The 26,859-nt window shown below is 38.5% G+C and overlaps 1 protein-coding gene across 3 annotated transcripts in view; it reads left to right on the forward strand.

Annotated features, from left to right (window-relative positions):
• The window catches only part of Tox (thymocyte selection associated high mobility group box), a 302,196-nt gene that overhangs the window by 243,944 nt on the left and 31,393 nt on the right, over positions 1–26,859 (forward strand). For all 3 annotated transcript variants that reach the window (XM_076924236.1, XM_076924235.1, XM_076924237.1), the window contains 2 exons: positions 3,243–3,524; positions 20,562–20,792. In XM_076924236.1, the coding sequence (XP_076780351.1) occupies positions 3,243–3,524; positions 20,562–20,792 (513 nt within the window). The remainder of the gene's footprint in view (positions 1–3,242; positions 3,525–20,561; positions 20,793–26,859) is intronic.

Genomic DNA, 26,859 nt, shown 5'->3' on the forward strand with positions numbered 1-26,859 from the left:
CCAACCTGTGCACTGTAGGAGGAGACTGGTAATGAAGGCCATTGCTGGCTTGTGTGAGGTCACTGGTTATTATTAGTTTTATAATTAGATGTCATCCACCTTAAGTCTCCCCTCCCCCATATTTAACAATAGTAACTAAAACTTAAGTGGTCTTCATGAAAGGAACACAGCATCCGTGTACTTCTAATCAGGAATGTCAGAGTGGTGCTAGGATTCCATTGAGTATGCGCTTGTGGCGCCTGAAGAGGTGATGACGGTCTCGTTTATGCTTGCCTGGTGCAGTGTCAAAAACGAATGCTTAGCCTGCCGCCACTGACGGCATGGTGAGTCCTGACCCACGTGATCCCTTACTCCACCAGGGCCAAAGGCTACTTCCTCTTTAATACAGGGTCAGGAATATAAACCTAACATAACACAAATTAGCGTAAGAAAAACTGGGTATTTTGCAAAACAGTAAAAGAAATTGGTGCTGGGGAAGGGAGATTAACCCACTTCAATGCCATGAATCTTAAGACTCTGTGTGACAATCAATTTAGACATGATAATCCTGAAGGACCAAACTAAAACTACCAGATTTCTGCACAGATGAGATAAAACGAGCTCAAAACATGCCACACGTGGCGAATGCTTTGGAACCAGAGGCACATGGGAAGAAGAAATCAAGGTATCAAGTTGTTCCGCATTGTTAGAAAGATGATTTGGTTAAAGTCTGACTCGTCTGGCGAGTACTCCTAATTCACAGAACTATGGAACATGTTCTCTATTCCGCTGAATTCACACCTGAGCGCTTTGCGTGAGGTGGAATTAGGAGAGCCGGCTGTGCCATAGGGCAGTGCTCATTCACGGGCAGCCACTTTTCCATTCCCGTGGTTAAAGCTGTGGGAAATGCTAGGAGACATAGAAGATCAATACACTTGGGAGCAAGCCTTTAAAAAATTAGTTTATTTTCCCTCTTATTTCAAAAGTCAGTTATGATTTTCTCGGTACCCACCGAAAACGGCAGAATATCTGTGAGAGCTGTCTCTCCCACGACTGTTTCTGGGCGGGTGGCTTCACGAATTGTGAGATTTGCCTTAAAGAAGTGAAAGCAATACAGTTTGGTTTTTTTTTTTTTTTTTTTTTTTTGAAAAATAAATGTTGGTTCAGTGCAGGGAGTTAGAAAACTTGCAGAACCAACCTAAGCTTCACCAACAAGAACACAAGGTGCAGAAACTCAAGGCTGAACAGTAGGGCCTGACCAGGAGCTGGAGGACAGCCAGAGAGTGAAATAGTCCACTATTCTTGTCGGAAAGCAAGAACATGGACTCCAGACCTTTGCAGCCTCAGTTCTACACTCGGATGGACTAGCTAGTGTCGTGAAATGACATGTGCACACTGGTAGAAAATGTAACTACTAAACAAACAAAAAAAGCTTAGAAATTACCCAACTGAAATGTTATTATGACCTAAAAACATGCGCACGCTCGCACACACACACACACACACACACACACACACACACAAACCCTAAGCATCTCAGTCTATGTGGAATCTTTTTGTTTTGCAACAGCAGATAGCTAGCATCAAGTAGAGTTTTCAATTTCGTATTTTTATCAAGTCCTTCACTGCATCTTTGTCCATATTCTTCTCTCTTGTTCTCTCATCTTGAGCACTTTTTAAACAAGCCTTCTCACAGGGAACTAAGCAAGCCACACCAATATGCACCAGGACCATTCTCTAATGTCTTAGGTTTGAACTGCTAGAGAAATATTAAGTGAAATACACCATACTCCTCTCACACAATGCATTTGACCTCCAGATAACGTTAAGCGCTTCATCTCCCAATGTGTTTCATTTTAATCCTACAGAGACGAAAGCCATTGCTTGTATTACAAGTGTGAGTCTCGTTAAGGCTGGAAAGCAGTCACCCTGATAGCATAGTGAATTAATATTGAGACCTGGCAGTTTTAGAGTCTTACTTTCAAATCTGTCTGTGCAGTCAAGTCACCACAATAGTCAATTAATCAATTGGTTCATATCTGTCCATAAGCGTTCTGGGAAAGGTAGTTAGAAGATAATTCTGGCTATTCGATAAAGGATTAACTGAACCAGAGCACCCACAGGGAGAGAGTGTCTTGTAGACGTGGCATGGAACTGCAACCCTGAAATCTCAATATGATTGCCTAAGCAAGACATGAATGAATGATAGTCTCAGCAGTTGACATGCCCAGAAAATTGGAGGAAACCCACAAAACCCCAAACTTAAATGAAGAACTATGTAGTCAATGACTTCTGAGGCATGGACAATTAGTTCTCTCAAGGGACCACGTCCGTGATAGGTTATCTGATCCTCACTGGTCATAGTTGAGCACATAAAAGCAACAGTAAATGGACTTGTCAAGTTTCATAAACATATATGTGTGTGTGTGTGTGTATGTGTGTGTGTGTGTGTGTGTGTGTTATAAATGATAAGTACACAATGAGGGGATGTGAGTGAGGAATAGAAGTGATATAAATATAATGTACTCATGTATGAGTATGAAACTCTCAAAAACTATAAGCTGAGAATGCTCATTCTCTTACTGACTTCTAAAACCTTTAAATGATCAGAATCAAAACACGGGGCTTAAATGATTGGCTGTGAGGCTAAAATCACAAATGACTTTGTAATTTGGACCACATCCTAACAAGAACCAGCATGTTGACATCTTCACATAAATAAAGACAATGTTATAACATGTAACTATAAGCCAGTAAGATTTCTATTTATCAGAACAAAAATATAAGTATACGGACCTGGTCTTGGGTGATGAAATGCAACGTTGACCTAATTATCAAAATCTGGTTGGGGTTGGCTGATTGTAATAATGAGATTAAAATCCAGGATTTTGTCCATGCCAGTCAAAAACTACAATTGAACAATTTTCAAACTCCATTTTTGGTATTCTTTAAGGTTATTATATGTTAGAATTATAATATAGAAAAATTAATGTGTACATAGCTTAGAAGCACACCCTACCATCTACAAGTTAAAGAAACTTTTCTAAGCTGGTCCTAATAGCACTCACCTCTAATCTCAGAACTACAAAGCCTGAAGCAGAAGAATCATGAGTTCCCGTGGTAGCCTGAGCTGGCATAGTGAGATCCTTTGTCAAAAAGGCAAAACTTAAAAAAATAATAAATAAATAAATAAATAAATAAATAAATAAAAGCTTTCAAGAAGCATGTTTCTGAAAATATGTCTATTCGTTCATTCATTTCAGATGCAAGACATTGGGAATGCAGAAGGAGCTCAGTACAGTTCCCATCCTCAGATGGCAGCCATGAGGCCGAGAGGCCAGCCTACAGACATCAGACAGCAGGCAAGCATGATGCAGCATGGCCAGCTGACTACCATCAACCAATCGCAGCTGAGTGCACAGTTGGGCTTGAACATGGGAGGAAACAATGTCCCCCACAACTCCCCTTCTCCACCCGGGAGCAAGTCTGCAACCCCTTCACCGTCCAGCTCGGTGCATGAGGATGAGTGTGAAGATTCCTCCAAGGTATGCTCTGTGCTCGTCATCTTCATTGCTATGTGAGGAGGATGTGTTTATGTCTTCACTGTGAGAAACACTGGTGGGAAGCACATATTTGGTTAATGAAGCATGAGGTTACAAACTTAATGGATTCAACCACGTTCTTTTTTTTTTATTAGATATTTTATTTACACTTCAGATGGCATCCCCTATCCCCATTCTCCCCCCACCCCCCTATCCCATGCCCCCTTTTCCTTTTTGCATTTATACATATTTTTTTAAAAAAATGTTAATCATAGGCTTTATAAGTTTGGAATTGTTCAATCAGAGGTGTAACCCACTGACCAACCTAGATATAACAACTATCTTTGACTGGTGGAGATACATGAATATCTGCCTCGCTGTCTACCCCCTCTTTCTCTCTTTCATCACCTAGCTTCTCCTCTCCTTCTTCTTCTCCTCTTCTTACTCCTTTTCTTCCTCTCAGTACTCTTCCTACCTTAGCTCCTCCTACACATCACCCTTCCTGTTAAAATGAAACTTTTCTCTCAAAATACAATTAGAGCATAATTATGCCAATTTGTACCAATGAGGTACAGGATAGTCCTAATACCCAGTCCATCCTTTTGTTGACTAACCAGCTCCTCTGTCATCTATTCTAACTAAAACATTTAGTTCTGAACCTGGCTTTAGGATGAATGTCAACTGACGACCATCCACTCAAATCTTTTCTCTTAAGGTCAATAGCTATATGTTTTCAATCCCATCAGAAATCCAGAATGACTGAGTTAACTATAATTGTGGGAAGCACAAAGCATAGCTTCTAAAACTTAGCCAATTTATAGAGACCTCTGAACACCTGGACACTTGCTCTACTTCAAAACGTTGGAGCATCTGTTCTTCTGCCTTCTGGCCCAGGATCTTCTGACAGACCTTAGTGCTGCAGAATTATTAAGGGCTGATTACTCTGTCTAGGCAGATATAATCAGTCGACTATTCTGCAAGTGTGTCCTTTTCTGGACAGTAATTTGTCTGTAGAAGGAAAGTGGCAATTCTTGCCTAGTGGCTGTCTCACCACAACTGGAGTAACTCCAAGGATGCTCAATTTCTTCTTAGAATTCAATATAGAAAGCTGTCCGGAGAAGACAGGTCTCTAATGAAAATGAACATTGATACTGAAATGTATGTCATGTCAATTCTAAGGATTTCCGATGTTTTGAAAACCAGCTATTGGCATGAGCTTCTTAGTGATATAAGAGTGAGACAAACATTGTTACTCTCATAGGCATTGTACCAGTATAACACATTTAGGAATACAAAGCTTAGATCAACCACGTTCTTAACTTATATGTTTAAGTTCCTTATTTGTTCTTTCAATGTGTGTATGTGTGTGTATGTATATATGCATGTATGTATGAATATATGTGTATATGAGGTGTGTATGTGTGTATGTATGTTAACACAAAAGTTGTTAAGGTTGTTTTAACTCATAAGATGTATAGTCCACAGAGTGAGTAAGCCTAGATAAACTCTGTTGCACCTCACTTCTACAATAGAGTCTATCTTACTCCCTTCTAAAAACATGTTTCTCTGTAGGGCCATTTTTTCCCTTACAAGGATCTCATATATCATGGGCTAGCCTCAGATGCCTGAGGTGCTATGTAACCGAGGAAGACCTTGAACTTGATAGCCCTGTTTCTATCTCGTGAGTGCTGGGATTAAATGTTTGTAGCACTACGCCTGATTTATGGAATGCTAGAGGTCAAACCCATGCTGGGAAAGCACTCTACAAAACTTAGTTGTAACTCCACCCCGGTGTACTTTAAAACAGCAAAAGTCCAGTAGTGTGTGCGTAGGGAGTGAGGATAGGAGTCAGAATGCATGTTGTAATGTTGTAGTTAGACGACAGCCTCGGATCACCTGGCCCAATTGGTCCATACTAGTGACAGGCAAGGCATAAGAAGACTATGCGGAACAGAGGCCTGGGTGCTAATGTTTTCTGGTTCCCTATGGGTCCATCACCAGATGCCTTTCTTTAAGTCATTTGAGTGGGAAATTGCTTTTTAAGTGCCCTTGGAGAGGAAAATTAGGTGAAATTTCCTTTAAATTCCATTAAAGTTGTTTAAGAAAGTTTTTACTTTAAAGTATAATATATATATTATATATATTATATATATATAATATATATATTATACTTTAATATATATATAATATTATTTATATATATATATATATATGGAAAAAAAAAAGAAATGTCCAAACCAAAACCCTGTAGGCTTTTGCTTCAAAACACTAAACTCTTCCCTCCTTCCCCTCCCTAATTACCAATGAAGTCCCACCCAGATTTATGCTAGTGAGAAGGATGTGTGTCCACCTACTTTGAACATGCCCACAAGTACATGAATACTGTCTTTGTATTCTCATTCTTTTCTTAAAGATTTATTTTATTTGTGATTATGTTTAGGTGGTGGGTGGACAATATGCAGGTAAGTGCAGGTATCCCAGGAGGCCAGAGGCTCTGGTTCCTTGGAGGCTTTTGTGACTGCCCAATGTAGATGCTGAAACCAAACTCAGGTCCTCTGCTTGAGCGGTTCAGGCTCTTAACTGCTGAACCATCTTTCAAGAGCCCTCTATTATTTCTTTTAAAATCTTCCCAATAAGTAGTCAGATGTGTCAGCCACTCTGCTTTCTTATCACCTTCATAAGAATTTTGCTTGGCAGAAGTTAAACTGCCAACATTCTGCTAAAGGAATTGCTGTGGGATCTGATCTATAGGATCAGATCTATGGGGCTGTTATCTATGTGACTGTAAACAGATGCACTAAACTGTTAATAGTTCAGATGAATTGTAATCCATAGATTAATTCAATTTTTTTGATAGCATTGACAGTATTTTCTTATTCCTGTACTCCTGATGCCCTGGTATTTGGAATGGGCAGGACAGGGGACTAGTACCCAGAGTTGGGTATAGCCAACTGAGACCCACCCATAAAGGCCTGAGTCTACACTGTGCAGACTGAGCACTTTCTCTGCCCACAATATGCCCACGCTGCCAAATCCCTGCAGACAAAACTGGCAACATATCCTCCATGTCCTGTGTTGCCTTGGTCTTTCCTGTCTCTCACTGAGATAGGTCCCTGCACTGGTGGCTGTGTTCTGAGCTGTGCCTCCTGCTCTGGGGATCTGTGAGTGCAAACTTCTCCCGTCCTGGCAATTGTTTCCCTATTTTGCTGACTTCCCAAATAAACTAAAAATAAATCCCAAGTATAAATTTCAGTGTGTCTGCAAATGCATTGGATTCTCCTCACCCTCACTGTCAATCCTGAAGTAAGTGAGGTCGTATCCATGCTCAGAGAGAGGTACTACTAGAAGATTAATTAATAATAATTTAATCACTGTTTTAGTGAAAGCCTGGACACCAGATGGCAAAGATGTTCTCCTAAGGAAATATGGATTATTCTAATAGTACCTAACAGCCAGTGATTCTCTGGACCCAAATATGAACATCAATTATAGGCTTGTTGCCTGAGATTCATGGTTTCTAGGTGATAACCTAAGCAGAAATTATATATGTTGCATTATATTCATGCATATATGTGTGTGTTGAATTAATGTTCAGCTCACAGTAATGATCAATTTGGGCATCATGATTATGTCTTCATCAGAACTCCTTCCTGACATTTCAAAACATTAATGCAAAATTTGTGGTGTCTTCTAAAATACATTTTGTACAGGATATGTTTTAACTACAGTACCATTGTATACAGTCTTCAAATTACATCAGTGGCTGAGTGGATAAGAACCTGAAACTCTTAGAACTCTCACTCTGCCACTTACAGTTAATCTCTTAGGACCTATCTCAATGAGGGACAGAAAGGACCAGGGCAACACAGCACATGGAGCATGTGAAATTTTACCAGTGACTTTCCAATCCAATACTCACTACCCAGATCTCAAAAAAAAAAACTTTGCTTTTTAAGTCTCTGCCAGCGGCTGTAAGTCTGTGTGGAAGAATTCGTATTCTGTAGTAGCAGGCTCTTGAGCTATTGGCGTGTATGGGTAAAAAGATGGATTTCTCAACAATAGCCTTGTTTTTTCAAAATGGCTTTTTCCTTTTGCACAAACATTTCAGAGGTTCTGTTCAACTGTATTTTCTATCTCAAGAAAAATTCACCCCCTATTCTACTTCTGAATGCTGTTGCTCACCATGGATCAGAATTCTTCTGATGTTTACATGTGTTATGTATGTTATATTCATCTTACTTGTATTAATTTGCTAGAAAACTCCTCTGCTGAAACTAAGTATTTTTTATGACACTTAAGAACTATACAGTATTTTTTTTCCATTATGTGTGTAGGATTTCGGTGGAATATGATACTACAACAACTCTAGTTAAATGTGAAACAGCATTAAGTCAAAAGATCATTGAAATCACTTATAACAAGTGAACCATACAGGAACATAGAGTTCCAGCCTGGCGAAAGCAGCTTTCAAAGCATTGTTCTTAACACACCATGCTGTCTTTAAGCATTTGCATATTGATTCCAGATTATCTAATTGAACAATTAAATGGAATAACTCTGTTTTGACAGAAAAAAATACTGTAAATACACCAGTAGAATTAATTATCATCTTACAAGCACCACCCATGGCTTTCACTGTTGATAGCTTCAAGTCACAAATGAGACCTGCAGAGGGGGGTGGGGGTGGGGGGTTGTAGACACAAGCTACAAGCTCAGGCAGCTTGCTGCTCTACGTTCATAATCCAGTTCCTGTAATTTAACAGACACTTCAAAACACTTCTAGTACCTGGCATTACAAGTGTATTTGGGGTACAGTTAGCTGTTCCTTTAATTAAATTATAGGCTATGAATCACAGTAGATATGGGTAAGTTTTTTTTTTTGTTGTTTTTTTTTTTTGCTTGTTTTGCTTTTATTTTTCCATTGAAAACATCCTTATGTTTACATGTATCTTGTAAACGGCACATGGGTAAATGATCTTTTACTCTGAAATGGAATAGTTACATCTTTTACACAAACAGCTGGGCCCATCTGTCCTTCTCATTGCATTTCTTCCTGTTTGCCCCACAGGTATTTTATACAACTTGTTTTATCTTCTTTAAGTTTTTTATTTTATTTTTTCATCCCACCATCTCTGAGTTTAAGACTGGGAACATTGATGTTTGTTTACTTATTTTTATTTCTTATTTATTTATTTTATTTTAAATAAATTTATTTATTTATTTTTATTTCAGTTCTTTGAGAATTTTGAGTTTCCTCTAACATGTTTTTGTGAAGCTCACTCACACCAAATCCACTGCCCTCCATATCTTCAAGAATAAATTGTGGTCTCAAAATATTCTTGAATGTGTTGTCTTCCACAGGATTGTGGTTGACTTGACAGTAGCTACACTCGTTCAGAAAACTGATTCTTCCTTTCCAAGTAGCTAACAAGTGCCAATAGCTCATGGCTATGGGGTTGTATGCCAAACTTCTCTTTCTACACTGGTATTTAGTCTAGTTTGGGATTCCATAGGTTGTGTGCATGAAAGGGGTAAATTAATTGATATTTTTACATTACTATTTAGATTATTTTTAAGTCTAAATCTCTTCCTTCTGATTTATACACTTTTATTTTTGCTTGTAATGATCCTTGTAATTATAATTTTAATTCTTTAACATAAAAAAATCATTAAATATCATGTTTATTGTTTCATGCAACTCTTTTTCCTCCAATTTTATTTATGCATATCATTTCATTTAGCATTGCTTTTGTCTTAATTTTAAACTGTTCTTTTGCACTGGGTCTTCTGGGAACGTGCTTACCTTAAAGAACATTTCTGCTGCATATATTTCTAGACTGACAGTCCCTACTTTTCAGCATTTTAGGCTGTCATCTTGTTCTTCTGAGCGCTGGGTTGATATTTGTTGCTCTTGAGACCCACTGCCTCCACCTTTCTTTGAGTAACCTGTCTCTTCTCTCTGATTGGTTTGAAAATCTCTTACCATTGGTGTTCTTCAGCTTCATGGTGATGTATGTGGGCCTTGTCATATTTATCCTAAATTTAATTAATCTCTGTACTTGATTTCTGGAATATTTCAACCACCTTTTTTTAGATATTGCCACTTGCTTCCTTCTCATCCTATAGTTCTGAGACAATTTATGCTAGACTTCTTATCCTTTCCTCCACAGATCCCCCTCCAACTAACATGCTTTGTTCAACTTTTTTTTACCAGCTATACTGATTCTGACTAATTCATCTATCTTTATATCTTAGTTGATAATTATTTTTTCACTTATATCTAATCTGAAACTTAAATGAGCCTTACCGGTTGTAATTTCAAGTACATTTCTAACAGTATTGTTTCAAATCTAAACATTTTCTTAGTTACTTAATATTTTTCTCATATATTTTATCTCCTTTATATATTTGTTGCACAACCTCTGTCTTAGTAACTTTTCAATTGCTGTGACAAAACACCATAATTAAGGCCATTTATAAACAAAGAGTTTATTGAGAGCTTACAGTTACAGAGCCTTAGAGTCCAGAACCATTATGGCAGGGAGTATGGCACCAGGCAGGCAGGTATGGCTAAAGCAGTAGCTGAGAGCTTTACCTACTTATCTGCAAGTAGGAGGCAGAGAAAGAGCTCATTAGGAACTGCATGGACTTTTGGAAACTGAAAGTCTGACCCCAGTGACACCTTGGAGAACAAGGTAATCTGAATCCTTCCCAAACAGTTCCACTAGCTGGAAACTGAGCACTTAAGTATACGAACCTATGAAGACTATGCTCATTTACCCAGCGTACATTCCCTTGCCTAAACAGTGCTAGAACAAAATGTCACAACACTTTATAAAGAAATGGGTCATAATATTTAAAGCTAGGGCTTTAAACTCAGATATTTTCCATATTGGAATATTTTTTATTGTGCAATTACATATCAACAATTCACATGATTTAATATATATGATATCACCAAAGTTCTTCGACTCATGCCAATTAAATTACTAAATGTTCTTTGTTTCTTTTTATATGTATATATTATTGTGTGAACTTTACATTGAGAGAGGCAAATACACATCTGCTCACTACAGATAGGGTACAAACAGACCCAAATAAGAGTCCATCAAAATCCAACTTAATGAACCAATACGTTAACTGGGTTTACTTAAAGAAAATAGGTATAGGATTACTTACAAACACCTGGAAGACCCCCAAAGAGCTACCTTACCAAAGATGGCATTCCACTATGAATGAGAACCTCAATGAAGCTGCACCATTCAAACTTCTACTTTCCATATACTCTATGACACCCAAGGTCATTTACCGTGGGTGGAGAGGGCGGGAAAGAGGAAATCCTGACATATGCTAAATGTTATTATATCCATTGCCACAACTACACACACACACACACACACACACACACACACACATTAATGGTGATCCTAACAAACTAGTACCAAGAAGATGATAAAATTCAGTCTGTCAAATGATTGTTTCTAAAAATAAATTCAAACAAATTATGCTACGGTGTAGTCTCTTCAAAGAGCATGTGTTCTTAGACATATTCTAGATGACTGAGCACATCTGATAATTCATGGAATAAAAATAGCATGAGGCTTGGTCTAGCCACCTGGTCTCTACCTCCTCAGGCCCTTACCTTAACAGCTTGTGTTATTTATAAGGCAGAGCCTCAGTACAGAGGAATAAGAAGTAAGCATATTGCTCTATTCAGACAGAATGAGCAAAGATCCAGTGGATCCCAGAGACTGTCACTAAAACTAGTAGGTATGTGTAATTATAACCAACCATTCCTCACTTTAGAATAGTTTTTCTGGACAGTAGCCCTAAGTTTATATTTTACATAAGGCTACCAGGTGCCTTTGCTAAACTCATCTAAAAAATATGCAGGGTTTTATTTTTTGTTTTACTTTACAATCAAGAATCCTTAAAAAATGAATTTGCTTTACAAGCTGGTACTGCTACAGTGCCCCACAATTGCAAATCATTTCAAAATGAAAGGCCTTTATACGTGTTTTCCTATAATTGATGTGTTGAGTCATTGAACGTGCTGGTATTATTAATGAAGATAATAAACTCAACTGTAAAATGAAAGAAGTACTATGGGCTTGCTGATTTCGCAGTAACTAGATGGCTCACTTTCCATGCTTATTTGAATTCATTCTCAGAAGGGGATTAGAGGGCTTGCTTAGGAGGGAAAGAGAGTGGATGTAAGCAGCAGAATTTTCACTTTTGGAAACGGGACATCACAAAATTGCTGTGGTGTGCCCCGTTTCAGTGGTGAAGATTTTTACAATGTTTACTTTGTATGATAAGAGTTATAAGTGGAGTTCTATGCATTTGTTCAGCCTATTATGCAGATGGTGCTTGATTAAAATCTATTTTAAACTGCAGCGATTACTGCAAGATAGTATGCATTAAAGAGCTCTCCTGGCTCCATTAAAGGCTTTGGGGCCATGGCAGTTTATTTTAAATATGCTTATAGACATTTCTAACTTCTCCAGAGATGCTTCAATATTCTCTTTCCTTGATAATAATCGTGTGTGTGTGTGTGTGTGTGTGTGTGTGTGTGTGTGTGTGTGTGTTATGTTACAGATTAAACCTTGAGCTTTTTGCATACTAGGCAAGAGCTCCAACCCTAAGCTCCACCTGTCTCTCTTTCCCTGACAATGCTCAACTATTGTACTCTAGGAAGTATTCTTCAAGCAACATTCTGAGCACATGCGTCTTTCAAATTAAGATTATTACTTTCTTGTGATAAGTATGTTAAATCTACCATTATAACTAAGAAATAATAAAAGGCAGGAGACGAATTGCCAGAAGCCTGAAGATATTGTAGGATCATGACAAATATGTCTAAGTAAGTTAGAAGAAGCATGTGCAACCTAAGAGAGCTTTTATATAATCTATATTTATGAATAAAATATATGTATTTTACTTATTTACTTACTGTATTTATTCATTAGTGCTTTAAGTATGAAATAGCTGTAGGTAATCAGGGCTACATTTAGTGCTTTAGTTCAGCTATGTTGTTAGTTGCTATCATTTTCATACACTTTTTAAAATATATTTCAAATTGTTGTTTTGTAATAATAAACACTTTTTGCATACTAGGCAAGAGCTCCAACCCTAAGCTCCACCTGTCTCTCTTTCCCTGACAATGCTCAACTATTGTACTTTAGGAAGTATTCTTCAAGCAACATTCTGTAGAATAGAAGAACAGAAATATATGGTGAAGCACTGAAAGACACCACATAATGGGAAGTAGGCATCAAAACTTATAAGACTTCTGGTTTTCAATGTACCTGGCTTCTTTGGAAGTTTATTTTGTGCATAATAAGGTTTCTCCTGTGTTCTAGATGGAACACAATGGAATTAAATTTTACTGTCTGGTTACAAAACCCTAGTAAGTTAATAAATACTCTAGAGTAGTATCCATCGAATTCTTCTCTGCCATCCAATAAAACAGAGCCACCAGTCACAAATGGCTGATTAAATTTATATTTAATAAACTAATATTCAATTTAAAGACTTTCAACTCTCAGTTATACCAGCTTTATACAGGCCATCTATAGCTATATGTGGCGAGTGGCCACCCTTTTGGACAGGATAGAGAACATACTTATCATTCTAGAAAGTTCTGTGAGACAGTGATACCCAGATTATAGAACCCAGAATTTCTTAGAAAGTTAAGGTATGAAATCACAAGCTTTCATACATAAATGTATGAAGGCAAAATCCAGGCAATACCCAGGGACATATTGTAAGTCCATTTAGCTAATTTTTTTTTCACCTCAACCATATTCATCATCCTTATGCTCGTTCTAAATACTTTGTGGTCATAAGAGTCAGGTAGTTCTCAAAATACAATCCATTATGGGCATGTAAGTGGTTCCAAACTGAAACAATGCTCCTTTCCAAGGAAGCTTTGCATATGGATAGTGACCATGTGCTTCTCACATGAATAACAAAGCTACCACTGGAAAGTAGGTCTTACAAATCCCAGCACATCAACCAGACTCTAAAAGGATAGCTCTTTTTGCATGTTTCTCACATATGAAAAGCAGTGAAAAATACAAACCACACATCAGAGAACAATCCTGAGGCAAATATCATTACGAAGCACCACCCAAGTACAAAAGACATCAAGCAACAAGAGTGAATTTTTCATTTTATTGTCTTATACCATAAGAAGAAAAAAACATCATATCCAGGAAATAATCTTTTACACAAAAGCGCTGGGCAACATAATAAACAATGTTTCCTAAATTGCATTTTATTTTTATAAAATTGAAGATATTTTATGCATATTTCTTTTCTCCTTCATGTATATCTCTAGTGAAAAAATAGGGCATTGTCTGAAAGTACAGTTGAGTTACATGCAGGCAGTTTTATGAGTCTTCAGATGATTACAACCCAAGATAGCTTTGATGACGTAGATTAATTATTGAAATAAGGACAGTGAATCTTTAGTAATGAGTAGTCGATGGATATCTTTTAAGTTGGTGCTCTAAGATGTCAGTCAGTTCTCATGCACAGCAGACAGTTCTCAGCAATAGTGATTTGAGTATAACTCTAAAGGGAAGACTTGGTATGCTGGTGACTGAAAGTGGATGGGTATGCTCTTGATTCAGCCAGAGCAAAAGCAGAGATGATGTACTACTATGAATAATCTGGTCTTAAGAGGGGTCAGACCTGAGCTTCACAGCCCGCTATTCCTCAGGAATGTCAAGTGCATCCCCAAAGATCCAGAGGGCACACAGATTACGTCTCCTGTGCCTTCAGAATATGAAGACAGAGATCATGAAGCACTTCCTTCAGTTAAACAAAACTCTGATATTAAGACAAAATGCACACTGCCCAACCCTACACACCAAGCCAGGAAGGTCTGGAAAACCTCCAGACAGCTAACTGAAAAGGTTGGTTGTATGGATGGATTATAATTTTCTGGAGCATGCTTTAAATGATAATCCATATTTCAATCAACATCACTGAGCTTCTTTTGTTAGATTCTTCTCCTTATTCAGTCATCCCAGAGTGCAGAGTACAATTTTAAGACAAAGAGGATATTTATTATAAAACCAGTTTAAAAATGAAACAAACTTGAATCTTTATGGTTCAGGCACAATATTGAACAGTAGAGAAAGGAAATTATTTAAATAATTTTGGGGGAAATCCTTTCATTAAAAAATTTGTGTTACATGTTAGATTTACCTCTTTAAATTTAATTATCTTTGGGAAGGACTGGCATAATTGTCAGTCATAATTATTTCAATTCACCCAATCATTACTATTTTAATTAATTTTTAAAATGAATATGTGTTGTATTCTTTATGAATAAGCATTTACTTATCCGTGCTTTATTCTATTTCTAAGTATTGCCATCATTGATTAAATATTCTCCTAAATGTCACAATCACCCCCCTTTTACCTCTAGCTTTATTAAGCTGTGATTGACAAATAAAATTATATACAAGGTGTGCAACATAACGATTTGATGTGATATATACATTATGAAATTATTACTACAGCCAAGATAATTAACACATACATCACTTGATTTTAACTAACCACCAATTTTTGTTTTCTTCTTACTTCTTGTTTGTTATCTTTTGTAATAAGGATGTTTCCAATATGGTCTCTCTTAGCAAATCTTTTAGCTCATCACCTTGACACTTATTCTAAGCATCACAAGCTGCAACTTTAGCAAATGAACCTGTGCTTATTGAAAGAATTATATACATTACTAATGTTCATAAAATATAATGCAGAATCTTAATTTATTATTATACAAATAATTCCCCCAAGTAAGTGTGCCTCTGCATCTTCTTTTTATCACCATAGGCTTATCCCCATATATACCAACATTATTAATAATAAGTAAAAATAAATTCCAGATAGACTCCTCATTTAGCATATATTAGTTTTCACGTCATCATCTTTTCTTTCTTTCTTTTTTTTTCTTTTTAAGAAATTTTTATGCTTGGCTAGGAATGATGGTGAACACCTTTAATCCCAACACTCAGGAGGCAGACTGAGGGGGATCTATTTGAGTTCCTGGGCAACCTGGTCTACCAATGAGGTTCAGAGAAAGTCTGTCTCAATTTTTTTTTTTACTTTTTATTCCTTACATATATTACATCCCAACCACAGTTTCCCCTATCTCCACTCCTCCCATTCCCCCTGCCTCCCACCTCACCTAAAGTGTATACTACAATATTGCTTACAGGCGTGGCCGTGCTTCCTGTCGTATCATCCAAAGTCACCCAGAGCTGAATGCTTGTCTCCCTGGACTACTCCATCCTTAATATTATTTTTGTTGATATGGTTTTAATTGAAATAGACTTACAGCACTGCACTCCCTTCCTTTCTCCATCTAACCCCTCCCTTCCCTGAAGCCCTTTTATGTCCCTTCAACTCTCAAGCTTATAGCTTCTTTTTCTTACACTTTTATGTGTGTGCGTGTATGTGTGAGTGTGTGTGTGTATGTGTGTGTGTGTGTGTGTGTGTGTGTGTGTACGCGTGCATGGATGAGCATAAAACGTATATAACCTACTGAGTTTTGGAGCTGACCGCTCTGCATTGGATACCTAGTAAGAGGGCTCATCTTTGAGACAAGCTAATTCTTCTTCTCCCAGCTGTCCTTGCTTGCCTATAGCTCTTTGCACAGGGGTAGGACTCTGAGAAAAATCTCTCCTTCCATATTAACATGTCCATTGTTCTGATCTTGTTTATGCAGCTATTTCTAGGAGAAACTGTTTCACAGCAGACTTCCTGGTATTTTGATTCTGACAAGCTCTCCACCCTTACTCCATGTTCCCTGATTCATAGATGCAGGAGCTGGGAGGTACATGCTTCTGTTGGAGTAGGGCTCCCCATGATTTGTTGATCTCTGCATTGGATACAGTTGTGCTTTTCTGTTACTGTCTCCATTTGCTGAGAAAAAAAAGACTTCTTTGATAAGGGGTAGTAACTAACTACATGTATCCAGGAAAGGTGGCGCACATACTGTCTCTAACATTCTTCATCGCCAAATTCATTGGCTCCTTTTATTATTCTTTTAAAAATGATTTTATTGTTATAATTGCAAATGGGTGTTTATAAACTTAGATATTATAAAAGAAAACTATAAAGATGAAAACCACAAAGATACATCCTGTAGTGTGAAGGAATTGCTAGTAAGATTTCAAATACTTTTTAAAGAAAGCCTAGCCATGTTTTTCTTTTTGCTACATATTTGTTTATTATCCTAAAGTGCTCAAGGAAATCTGTGTTTAATATCCTGTAACAGAAACCGCTTCTACTGCCATTCATTCATCTTTCCTGTCAGAGTATTATTTTATACTATATTATTTTAGGCTAGTACTATAGCAACTGTTAAGTACTTTCTGTGTATTTCAGGAACTTCTTAAGTGCTAGTAAGCAAAACTAGACCTGACCCTACCTTGGTAGCACTACCACTTGGGCTGGAAAAAAAAAAGCATACCAACCATCTGTGCATTGTTGTGTACTTAGAAGTTTATTGTATGCTGTGGATAGAAATCTAGGTAACTCAACAAATGCAGTAAGAAAGCCTGACTTGAGTTTGAGATATGATTAAGATGTTCAGATAATGACATCAAATAACAGTTGTTTCTATCCATGTCAAATGAGGAATGCACAGACCTAACAATCATCCAACCACAGATGTTAACAGAAACCCTATGTGTTTATGAGGCTCATGAAAGAAGAGAGTTACAGCACAAAGCCCAGCAGAGCATGCTGCCATAAAATAACCATGTAGAGAGAGATGAGCCAAAGAAAACACCTCTGAAACCAGCAATGCCCGCAAAATCCAGGGGCTGTGTCTTCCAAGACTAAAAGAGAAGAGCCTTCCTGGGAAACTGGATTGTTCTGGGAAGGAATTGGTTAAAAGCTACAAGAGTAGACGGAAAGCAGCAAAAAGTCATGACAAGAGACAGTGCATAGCCAGCACAAAGCGTGCTTAGAGGAGTTGGTTATAGAAAGGAAAAGACTGCAAGCATGTTTCTTCTTAGCAGAGAGAAAAGGGTAGTTCATTTCTCATTTAGTATATTTTATATGTTAGGTAATAGAATGAAGCTAGATTGTCTGACTGAGGTCGGATTCCCATGCCTAAGTATATCAGGGCATTTGTTAAAGCTTCTTCAAGCAAGTCTGCTGGGAAGCCATATTTGATAACGATCTCTTCTAACAGAATTTGATGGGGTCCAGAAGTTTCCCAAGATCACCTTTCAGATTCAAACTGAAAAAATTATCAACTAGTGTTAATCTACGTTAGCTTTGCAACTTGGTCCAGAGCATCATGTCATCATGGAGTTCTTTGAGCTTGTGGAGTAGACATTTTCAGAGTAGCCGACTTCTATTTTTTCTAGCAGAATATTTTTTTTACTTTTTAAAATTTTATTGTATTTTAATTGTTTACTTTTATTGGTCAAGAATTTTATGCATGCATATAATGTATACTGATAAACTTTCCCCATTCTCTGCTATCTAACTACTCTCCTGTCCCCTCCCTCTGTTTCCTTCCTGTTTTAGTCACTAATCTGTTGCTGTGAACAGACTCCATGACCAAGACAACTCTTATAAAAGAAAGCATTTAATTGGGGGCTGGCTTAGAGTTTGAGAGGTTAGTCCATTGTCATCATGGTGGGAGCATGGCAGCACACAGGCAGACACGTTGCTGGAGAAGTAGCTGAGACATCCAGATTTGCAGGCAACAGAAAGAGATTGTTGACTTGAAATAGGCTCTTGCAACCCAAGGCCCTCCCACAGTGGCACACTTCCTCTGTCAAGGGCATTCCTCTTACCTTTCTAATTCTTCCATGCAGTTATACTCTCTGGTAACCAAATATTCAAATATATGAGCCAACTGAGGTATTCTTATTCAAATCACCACACCTCCCAACTTTATGTATTCTTTTGAAAGGCACAAGCCCACTAAGTGCTACCTGTATGTTCAAGAGTGTAGGACCATGTGGTGGAGACTGGATAGCCACTTGGGAGCCAAATCCCTGTAGATAATCAGCTGTCCCCCTTCTAGAAGCCATCCGTTGTCAGTAGCCAGTTGTCATCTTACTATCCTCAGTTCTTTGTGCTTCTCAAATGAATGCAAAGCCAAGGGGTTCACTTTAAGCCTTTTCCTGTTTCTTACTGCTACTTGAGCAAGTTTTTAAAACAGACGTTACATACCAAATATGAAGAGGATGTTCTTGCATTTCTTTGATGAGTTAATTTTTAAAGTTTTAAATGTGTCAACATTTGTATTCGAATAGGCATTTAAACTTTTCATATATATAAGTATATACATTCCAGTAATTATAAAAATTGATCTGAAACTATCTCGTGGTAGAAAATTGGGAGCTCAGGAAAATTAATTTCAGAAAGGCAACATAGATTTTGGGTAGTTAAGGGAGGTCATGAATTTAGGTCATCTGATATAGCCATAGAAATCTTAATTGAACGTACTTCCTCTGCATGGGGCGGGTATTATTATTTTACACATACATCTTACCAAGCATCCTATGTGAATAAGTCATATGTTATCCAGTGGTAGGAAAAGTACACAGCAGCTGTAGAAGATAAGGTCAGAAGGTAAAGGTCAGAATAACTGAGAGTGGCCACTGATGGGAGATAATGTAAATAGAATTTATGTCAGTATGACAGGCCCTGTGAACAGGGTCTTCCAGTTAGCACTGACACACACACACACACACACACACACACACACACACACACACACACATATATATATATATATATATATATATATATATATATATATGACTTTATAGCTGAAAAATGAAAAGAAATACTCACCAGAATCTTCAATTTACCAAGTTGGATTAAATGACATCACCTTTACTTAGCAACAAATGTGTTATTCACATGCAGTTACCTTAAACACACTAGTACAGGTGTAGCTTTCCTAATTGGGGCAAAATAGCCATTTAAATTACCTCAGAAGAGTGGGAAAAGATGAAATCTATTTTTAAATGAAGTAAAATGCTGTTTGAAATTGTTCTAGAAATCTCTAGAATCTAGATTTTTAAGGCAAACTCTCCAATATGGTAGCCATTAGGCACTCGTACATTGTTGAATTTTAAAACGGCTATAACTCATCTTATTCATTTAAGCATTTATTACCACCATGTGGCTCATGAGACCCAAACAGGACAGCGCAGATTATAGAATTTTGTCCTCATTGCAGAAAGTTCCTCTTGACAAGAGCGACCCAGATTCTAAGTCAGCCAAAACCATAAGCATTGCCGGATTCCCACCTCCATCTACCATCCACACCTGTAGACCTATGTGTGAAATGAGGAACCATTCGACTTTATTTCTTAGGCATGTTGATCCAATGTTTAAAGTCATAATTAGGAAGCTAAGTCAGAATTCCCCAGAAGAGAATAAGCTCAGTGAGGTCACTACAAGAGAAGGTTGTTGTTGTCCCAGCTACAGTGACAGATAAAGGATGAAGGGAGGTAAGGAGTAGCATTTAACTGTGTAGCACCTGCTGATAAGTGTTAGGATCTGAGTTCAAATCCCCAGAAGTCATGTAAAGCCAGATGTATTATCACGTTTGTAGTCCCCCCCACAGCTACAGAAAGAAGTAGAGTTGGGCAGAGCTCCAGCTGGGCAGGGCATACATAACAGAAGGTACAAAAGGAAACAAAACAAGTTCGAGCTACACAAATTGAACTGGGAAAAGGGTGAGTAGGGAGGGCACATGAAATGTGAAGATATATTGTCTTTTTGTTTTTACTTTTTTGTTCTGTTGTGTACTAGGGATCAAATCCAAGACCTTGAACATGCATTCTACCAGTGAGCTATACCCCAAACAAAATACAAAGATTTATGTGTAATACTATACTACCAATACCTACTATTCTTAGAAATGTCTCTAGGTGAGGGTTGTCTGGGTGGCACTTTGAATCTGTGTCAAGGAAAAATAGCAATATGATTCAGCTATCGATTTTTTTCAGTTACTCCATAACTCTATCTTGATTTTTATTTCAGATCAATGGGGGAGAGAAGCGGCCTGCCTCTGATATGGGAAAAAAACCAAAAACTCCCAAAAAGAAGAAGAAGAAGGATCCTAATGAGCCCCAGAAGCCTGTGTCTGCCTATGCTTTGTTCTTTCGTGATACCCAAGCTGCCATTAAGGGCCAAAATCCAAATGCTACTTTTGGTGAAGTCTCGAAGATTGTGGCATCCATGTGGGATGGCCTAGGAGAAGAGCAGAAACAGGTAAGAAGGGGTTAAAATCACTGGAATCATCTTGTGACAGACACTGTTTGTGGGCTTCAGAGATAGCCTTTATGAGCCTCAGAAAAATTGGTCAGACACCATAACTATGACTTCAAAAGTGCCCCCTATCTGAATCATACTTTAAGAGTGTGCCATTTAATCTTGTACTCTCTTTATACTCTTCCTTAGGTAGCATGTTAGTTCGCCTTGTTTCAAAGTTTATCCAGCGTAGTGGCTTTTGGAAGGACTTCCACATCCCTGAGCCAGGATTACATCACTTCTTAATGTTGCCCAGATGAGCATAGAGACTAAAAGTTTCCCCTTTGAAAACTATCCACAACTCTCTTCGGCGCTTGCTATTTACTCTCCTGTCATCAAACTCTTTTTGTTCTTTGCAAGTGAACCTCAAGTTTGTTTCTATCCTTGTCCCTTCCCTAAAGACCACCAGGGTATGTTATTTAACCCCCCACATATGTTTAGCTCAAATTTCTAGGCAATGTTAAGTGGGACCAGAAGGCTGCTTTTGCTTTCTTTTCTTACAGATAACCAGGGTGTGACTGAGGGCCATGCTAAAGAAGGGGCATGTGAGACATGCACCCAGTCACCTAGGGAATCTTAAAGAGGGTGAGGAGTCACCCTGAGAGCTCACCAACATGAAGAAGACATTCTAATTCTATATCTAAACTAGAGGCTAGATAGTCATTGTGACAATGTAGTATTGTAATAATGTTTATTGCCACGAACATTAAATAATCATGATAGCTAAAATAAATTGCCAGTATAACAACATAAACGAAGCTATTGCAAAAATATATATATATATGCACTAATCGTATATTAAGATAACATTTGACTCTTTACCATGTCCAGGGAAGTGTATTTAAAAACAAAGGTAAGATACTTGCTGTGCAAGTGTGAAAACCTGAGTCCAAAACACATAAGGAAGATAAGTCCTATAAAGCCAGATGTGATATCACACCACATTTGTAATCATAGCATTTCTACAGTAAGATGGGAGGCAGAGACAGGAGAATTCCTGGAAGCTCATAGGCCGGCCAGCCTGACATGCACTGCAGAGAAAAACAAAGAGTCTTTGCTACAAACAACATGGAAGGCGATAGCCAGCACCTGAGATTGTCCTCTGACCCCCACACATGCACCTTGGCACACACAAGATCACACACACACACATACACACACACATGCATACACACATGCATATACACATGATTGCATGCATGCATATATGCACACACATGAATGCTCACACATGTACATACACACATACAAAACAGGGATGCAGGGGAAAGATTGAGTCTTCAAAACAAAGAAAAAAGAACAATATCTAGGTTCTGGAGGAATTTTAGTTTATGTCAATATCTATACTCTGACTAGGGTTTTATACTGTTGAAAGACATATGAATTAATTCCTTTTTTCTACTCAGTACTCATAAGTCTATGATGAATTGTTCAAAATCTATGAGATGATAGAGTTAAAAAAAATTAAGTTCATTCATTTTTTTGACAAATATTTTTGAGCATATATTTGCCAAGCACATATATTGTCCAGACACAATAGGCTTGGCAGCAAGCAAGACAAACAGGTCTCCACGATGCTGAACAAACAATCTATATTTGTTTTGTTGGAACATAGAGTTTCTACGAGGAGAACTTGCCATTTAGATTGCAATTCTCTTCCTGAAGAACTCCTAGAAATGGCAATAGTTGCAATGATAAAAACCAGATGCCGAGAAACAAAACTTACTTCTCCCACTCCCCAACACCTCCAACTCCATTAAGTCAGTTATCCTCTAAGATCTGAACTCAATACACATCTTCTTTTTTAACTTATTCTTATTCCATATGCATTGGCATTTTGGCCTGCATGTACATCTGTGTGAGGGTGTCAGATCCCCGGAACTAGAGTTACAAACTGTTGTGAGCTGCCATGTACGTGCTGAAAATTGAACCCCGGTACTCTGGAAGAACAGCCAGTGCTCTTAACTTCTGAGATATCTGTCAATCCTGATATACATTTTCTTATGCCTTTTAAGATTGACAGGCAGGAATGTCAATAAGACCTGCGCTGCACAGTGCTGGGTGCTGCGAGCCACCTTTTAAGAGTGATAAAGATACTGTGTGCACTCAGTTAACATAGCCATGTGATTGTTCACAGAGCAGGTAATGCTGTTTAATTCTAAGTGAAACCTAATATGATCATTTCAGGACTTTGGAGCAAGTTTCTAGCTGGTCCCCAACTCAGATCAATTATTTCCCATACTCTCGGGTCTTAAATGAAGTTTCCAATTGAGAGTAGAACTGTACAAATGTCTTCCCCTCCAGTTATCCTCCCCTCCCCCACTCAATTGCCGAATGATGGCCAAAGTACATGTGGATGAGGAAGCCCAGCCCTTGCCCCTATTCTCTGAACAATGTCACGTCCCTGCCTAACTTTTTTGTTGTTCTGCTAATCTTCCGTGCACTCTTGGGAATGTTCTGAGCATCAAGCCCTGTCCTCTTCTACTCTGAGATTAAATTTCCCAGAGGAAGCTCCAGAAAGTGCCTGCTCCTCAGGGATTGTGCAAAACAACCCTTGCTCATCAGAAGATATACATGGCTGTTCTTTGTTCTGCCTTGCCTTCTGCTTTTTTTCAAAAACATCACTTTCTCTACCTAACGCTTAGTCACCTTTTCTTTCATGCCTCTGTGGTCCCAGTTATCCAAAAGGTCTCCTATGTTCAAAACCAGAGTTTTTAAGAGAGGGGTTTATAAAGACTTTTCACAGTCCAGGATCTACTCTTTGCATTGCCGATGTAAGACTTGCCATGTGTACGCTTATTTCTGGTAGGAAAAAAAATAATGTTCATACAACCAAAATCAGATAGTTCCAAGTATAAAGAGGCAAGTTTTGTCTACTAATTCTATTACAATGATGATTTGTATTTTGAATATATCAAGAGGGGACTATTAAAATAGCTTTCAACATTCTTTTTGCCTAGCTGTATAAGGAAACTATGTGTTCATGATTGTATGTCTATGCATATGAGAGAGAGGGAGGAGGGGTTTAGAAGTGCTCTTATCAACTTAAGGGGGAACACTACTCCCATTTCCTACTCTAGGTTTCAGAGCTTACAGTGTAATAGTGTAGATGTCTTAGTCAAATGCCTGTAATGACAAGACATTTCCCCTGTTTGCTTTTCCATTTTTCTTCTCATTCAGTTATTTGCTCAAAGCCAGGCAGTGGAGACACACACTCCTCACGCCTTTCATTCCAACACTTGGGAGGCAGAGGCAGTAGGATCTCTGTGAGTTTAAGGCCACCCTGATTTTCATAGAGTTTCAGGAAAAGAAAGGAAAGGAGAGGGGAGGGGAGGGGAGGGGATGGGAGGGGAGGGGAGGGGAGGGGAGGGGAGGGGAGGGGAGGGGAGGGGAGGGGAGGGGAGGGGAGGGGAGGAAAGGAGAAAAAAAGAACTCAAAATGTATCTACTCCTTAGTTCTCACTTATGGACGTAGTTGAGGTGTTGAGAGAAAATTCATTTGATAAATAAAGGATACAATTATATAATAGTTGGACAATATGATTCATATCCAAGAATCAAATATAGTGAATAAAAAGATTTAGGCCAAGATTGTCTAAGAAAATATTACCGTATTATACTTCTTGAAAGAAGTATTTTAAAATTTGAGTACTTTTTGAGTTACCCAAACAAGGTGTTGTGAGCAATTGAAGTTACCCTGAGATAGTTTGTGTCTGAGACTGATGTTCCCTGTTGCAGCAGAAATCCAGGAAAGCTGATTCTTTTCCTCTAAAGATGCTCTAAAGACAGAGACTGTACATTACTCTCCAACAACTTGATTAGATACTACACTATAACACACATAGGGCCTAGACCCATCCGTGCATCAGAGAAGGGGGTGCATGGCATCCTATGGTCTGGCTGCTGCTCTGCTGCTCTGTGACAGCCTGTCACTGAATGTTTGCAGGAGATGCCAGCGTGGCAAATGTGCCTGCCCAAAAGGCACTCTGGAGCTTCCAAAAACCATCATGAAATTCTTCCAGAATGTTATATCTGCTGCATTACCACCTGTTCGTCCCCCTTTAATGTTGGCTCATTGTGCCAACACAGTGTAATATCTGCTTCAAACTTAAAGTGATTGTACTTAACTCTCATTTAATATTCAAACGTAGAGAGCCTACCTACTGCTCTGTATTTTTAAGGGAACACTCCCAAATTAGTTTAGGCAAGCCCACAGGACGGTTTTAGATTGTGTAGGCAGGTAGGGTAAGAAGTCGAGATTTCATGTGCTGTAGTTGCTTGAAAACCCGTTGCCATGATAACCCACAACTGTGAGCAAACACAGCGAAGTGGACAGAGTTATCAGTGACTTATTGGGGACTTGGAAAATTACAATAATTAGGGGAAAACATCATTAGCGAGATTACAAATAAATAGCTTTTCTGCCAACCAGAAGAAACACACGCCTAATAGAGCACTGTGTTTCCATCCCATGGCTGCTCAGTGTGGAGTCGAGGCAGGAATGGAAAACCAGCACAGAGGACAGATCTTTAGTTTTTAGAATCCACCATGAATGAGAAACTGTGTGTACTTTGCTTCTGCAAATACTCGATCAGCTACAAGAAATCGAGAGGAAGGCAAGAAGAGTAATAACTATGCTCAAAAAAAAGCCACCTTCCACCCCCTCCCCACCCCCACCCCCACCCCCACCCCTACACACCGTGTGAATTCTTCCCTCCAAAGAGGCTGAACACACTCCACAGCTCAGAGGAGGCTCCATTTTAATACTTGGGAAGACAATGCTGAATCTGGAATGCAGAGAAAACAGTGCTTAGGATTCCAACCGGGGGTTTTAAATGCTAATGACTCGTAAGACAATGAAGAACCCATTTCAGAAGCATACCAAGTTGTTTAAAAGGCACCAGATGGAGAAAGGGGATAAAACACAAGTATTGCTGTGATACTGGGTTTTGCTACTTTTCTTTCCCTGACTGGAGCCTGCAGAGGAAGAAAAATAAGTTAACAGTACTCTCCTCTTGCATCCTGGCGCCTTGTGTTAGCAACCCTCGGCATCTTTTTACAATGTTCCATCTAAATTTTTCATCTACCTCCATGACTCTGGAATGCTCTGATTCTGATCACTGTGGTGTAGGGCCTGAGCTCATGATGACAATATAAGACAATTCCAACTCTATAAAATAAAAGGACTGGTTAGTATCCAACGGAACAGGTTGACCCAGAGAGCTTTAAAGGGTTCTTGAGTCCCTTTTAGTCATGGAAAGTCACCTTAAATCAGAACCAGATGTAAATTACTAAATGAACCTTAAGTTTCTAATTGGAGACACAGTCGGGCTGTAAGACATTTAGCAAATTACAAACAAAATGTTCTTGTTTACATTACGTTAAATGGCTTTAAAGCTGCAGCCAAGAGCTAAATAAACATGCTGTTGTGCTAAAAATGCAGTGGAAAGCCTATTCGGATTTGGTGTATTGGGGGAAACCACAGCCCACGGGTGCCTGGAGAGTGTATTTTTGTAAATGCTAGGCCTGTCGTGGAAGAAGAGAGTGGATTTACCTCGAGATGCACAGCCTAATGAGCAGACATCACTTGCGGGGAACATGTTTGAATACTGTAGCATATGCCTTCTTTCGGGATGCATAATTCATATCCAAGGATATTAGCCCCAGCAGTTCAGCTCAATAGCAGCACCTCATTATTTTATCTCTCAGTATTTATTCCTATGTTTGACGCCTCATGAAATTACTGTTAATGTGTTTATATAAGGGCAGATCTGACACAAGTGGGAAGAGTGTCATTTCCTCCTTCTTCCTGCTGCTGTTTTTTCTTCCTTGGTAGAAGAGGCAACTGTAAATAGTTAATTTGCTTCAATTATGAGCCTGTCCTGCTAAATTAGAAGCAGCAGGGATATGAAGAGCCAGAATTATACTTAGGAAGCAGCTGACAAATCCTCTGAGCCCATGGAATCCAATCATTTACTCCTCATTGGTGCTCAGACACCCACTACATAAATTCTGCTGGGGACTTTGCT

This window comes from Arvicanthis niloticus, chromosome 25 (genome assembly GCF_011762505.2).
Source record: "Arvicanthis niloticus isolate mArvNil1 chromosome 25, mArvNil1.pat.X, whole genome shotgun sequence".
Taxonomy (NCBI): Eukaryota; Metazoa; Chordata; class Mammalia; order Rodentia; family Muridae; genus Arvicanthis; species Arvicanthis niloticus.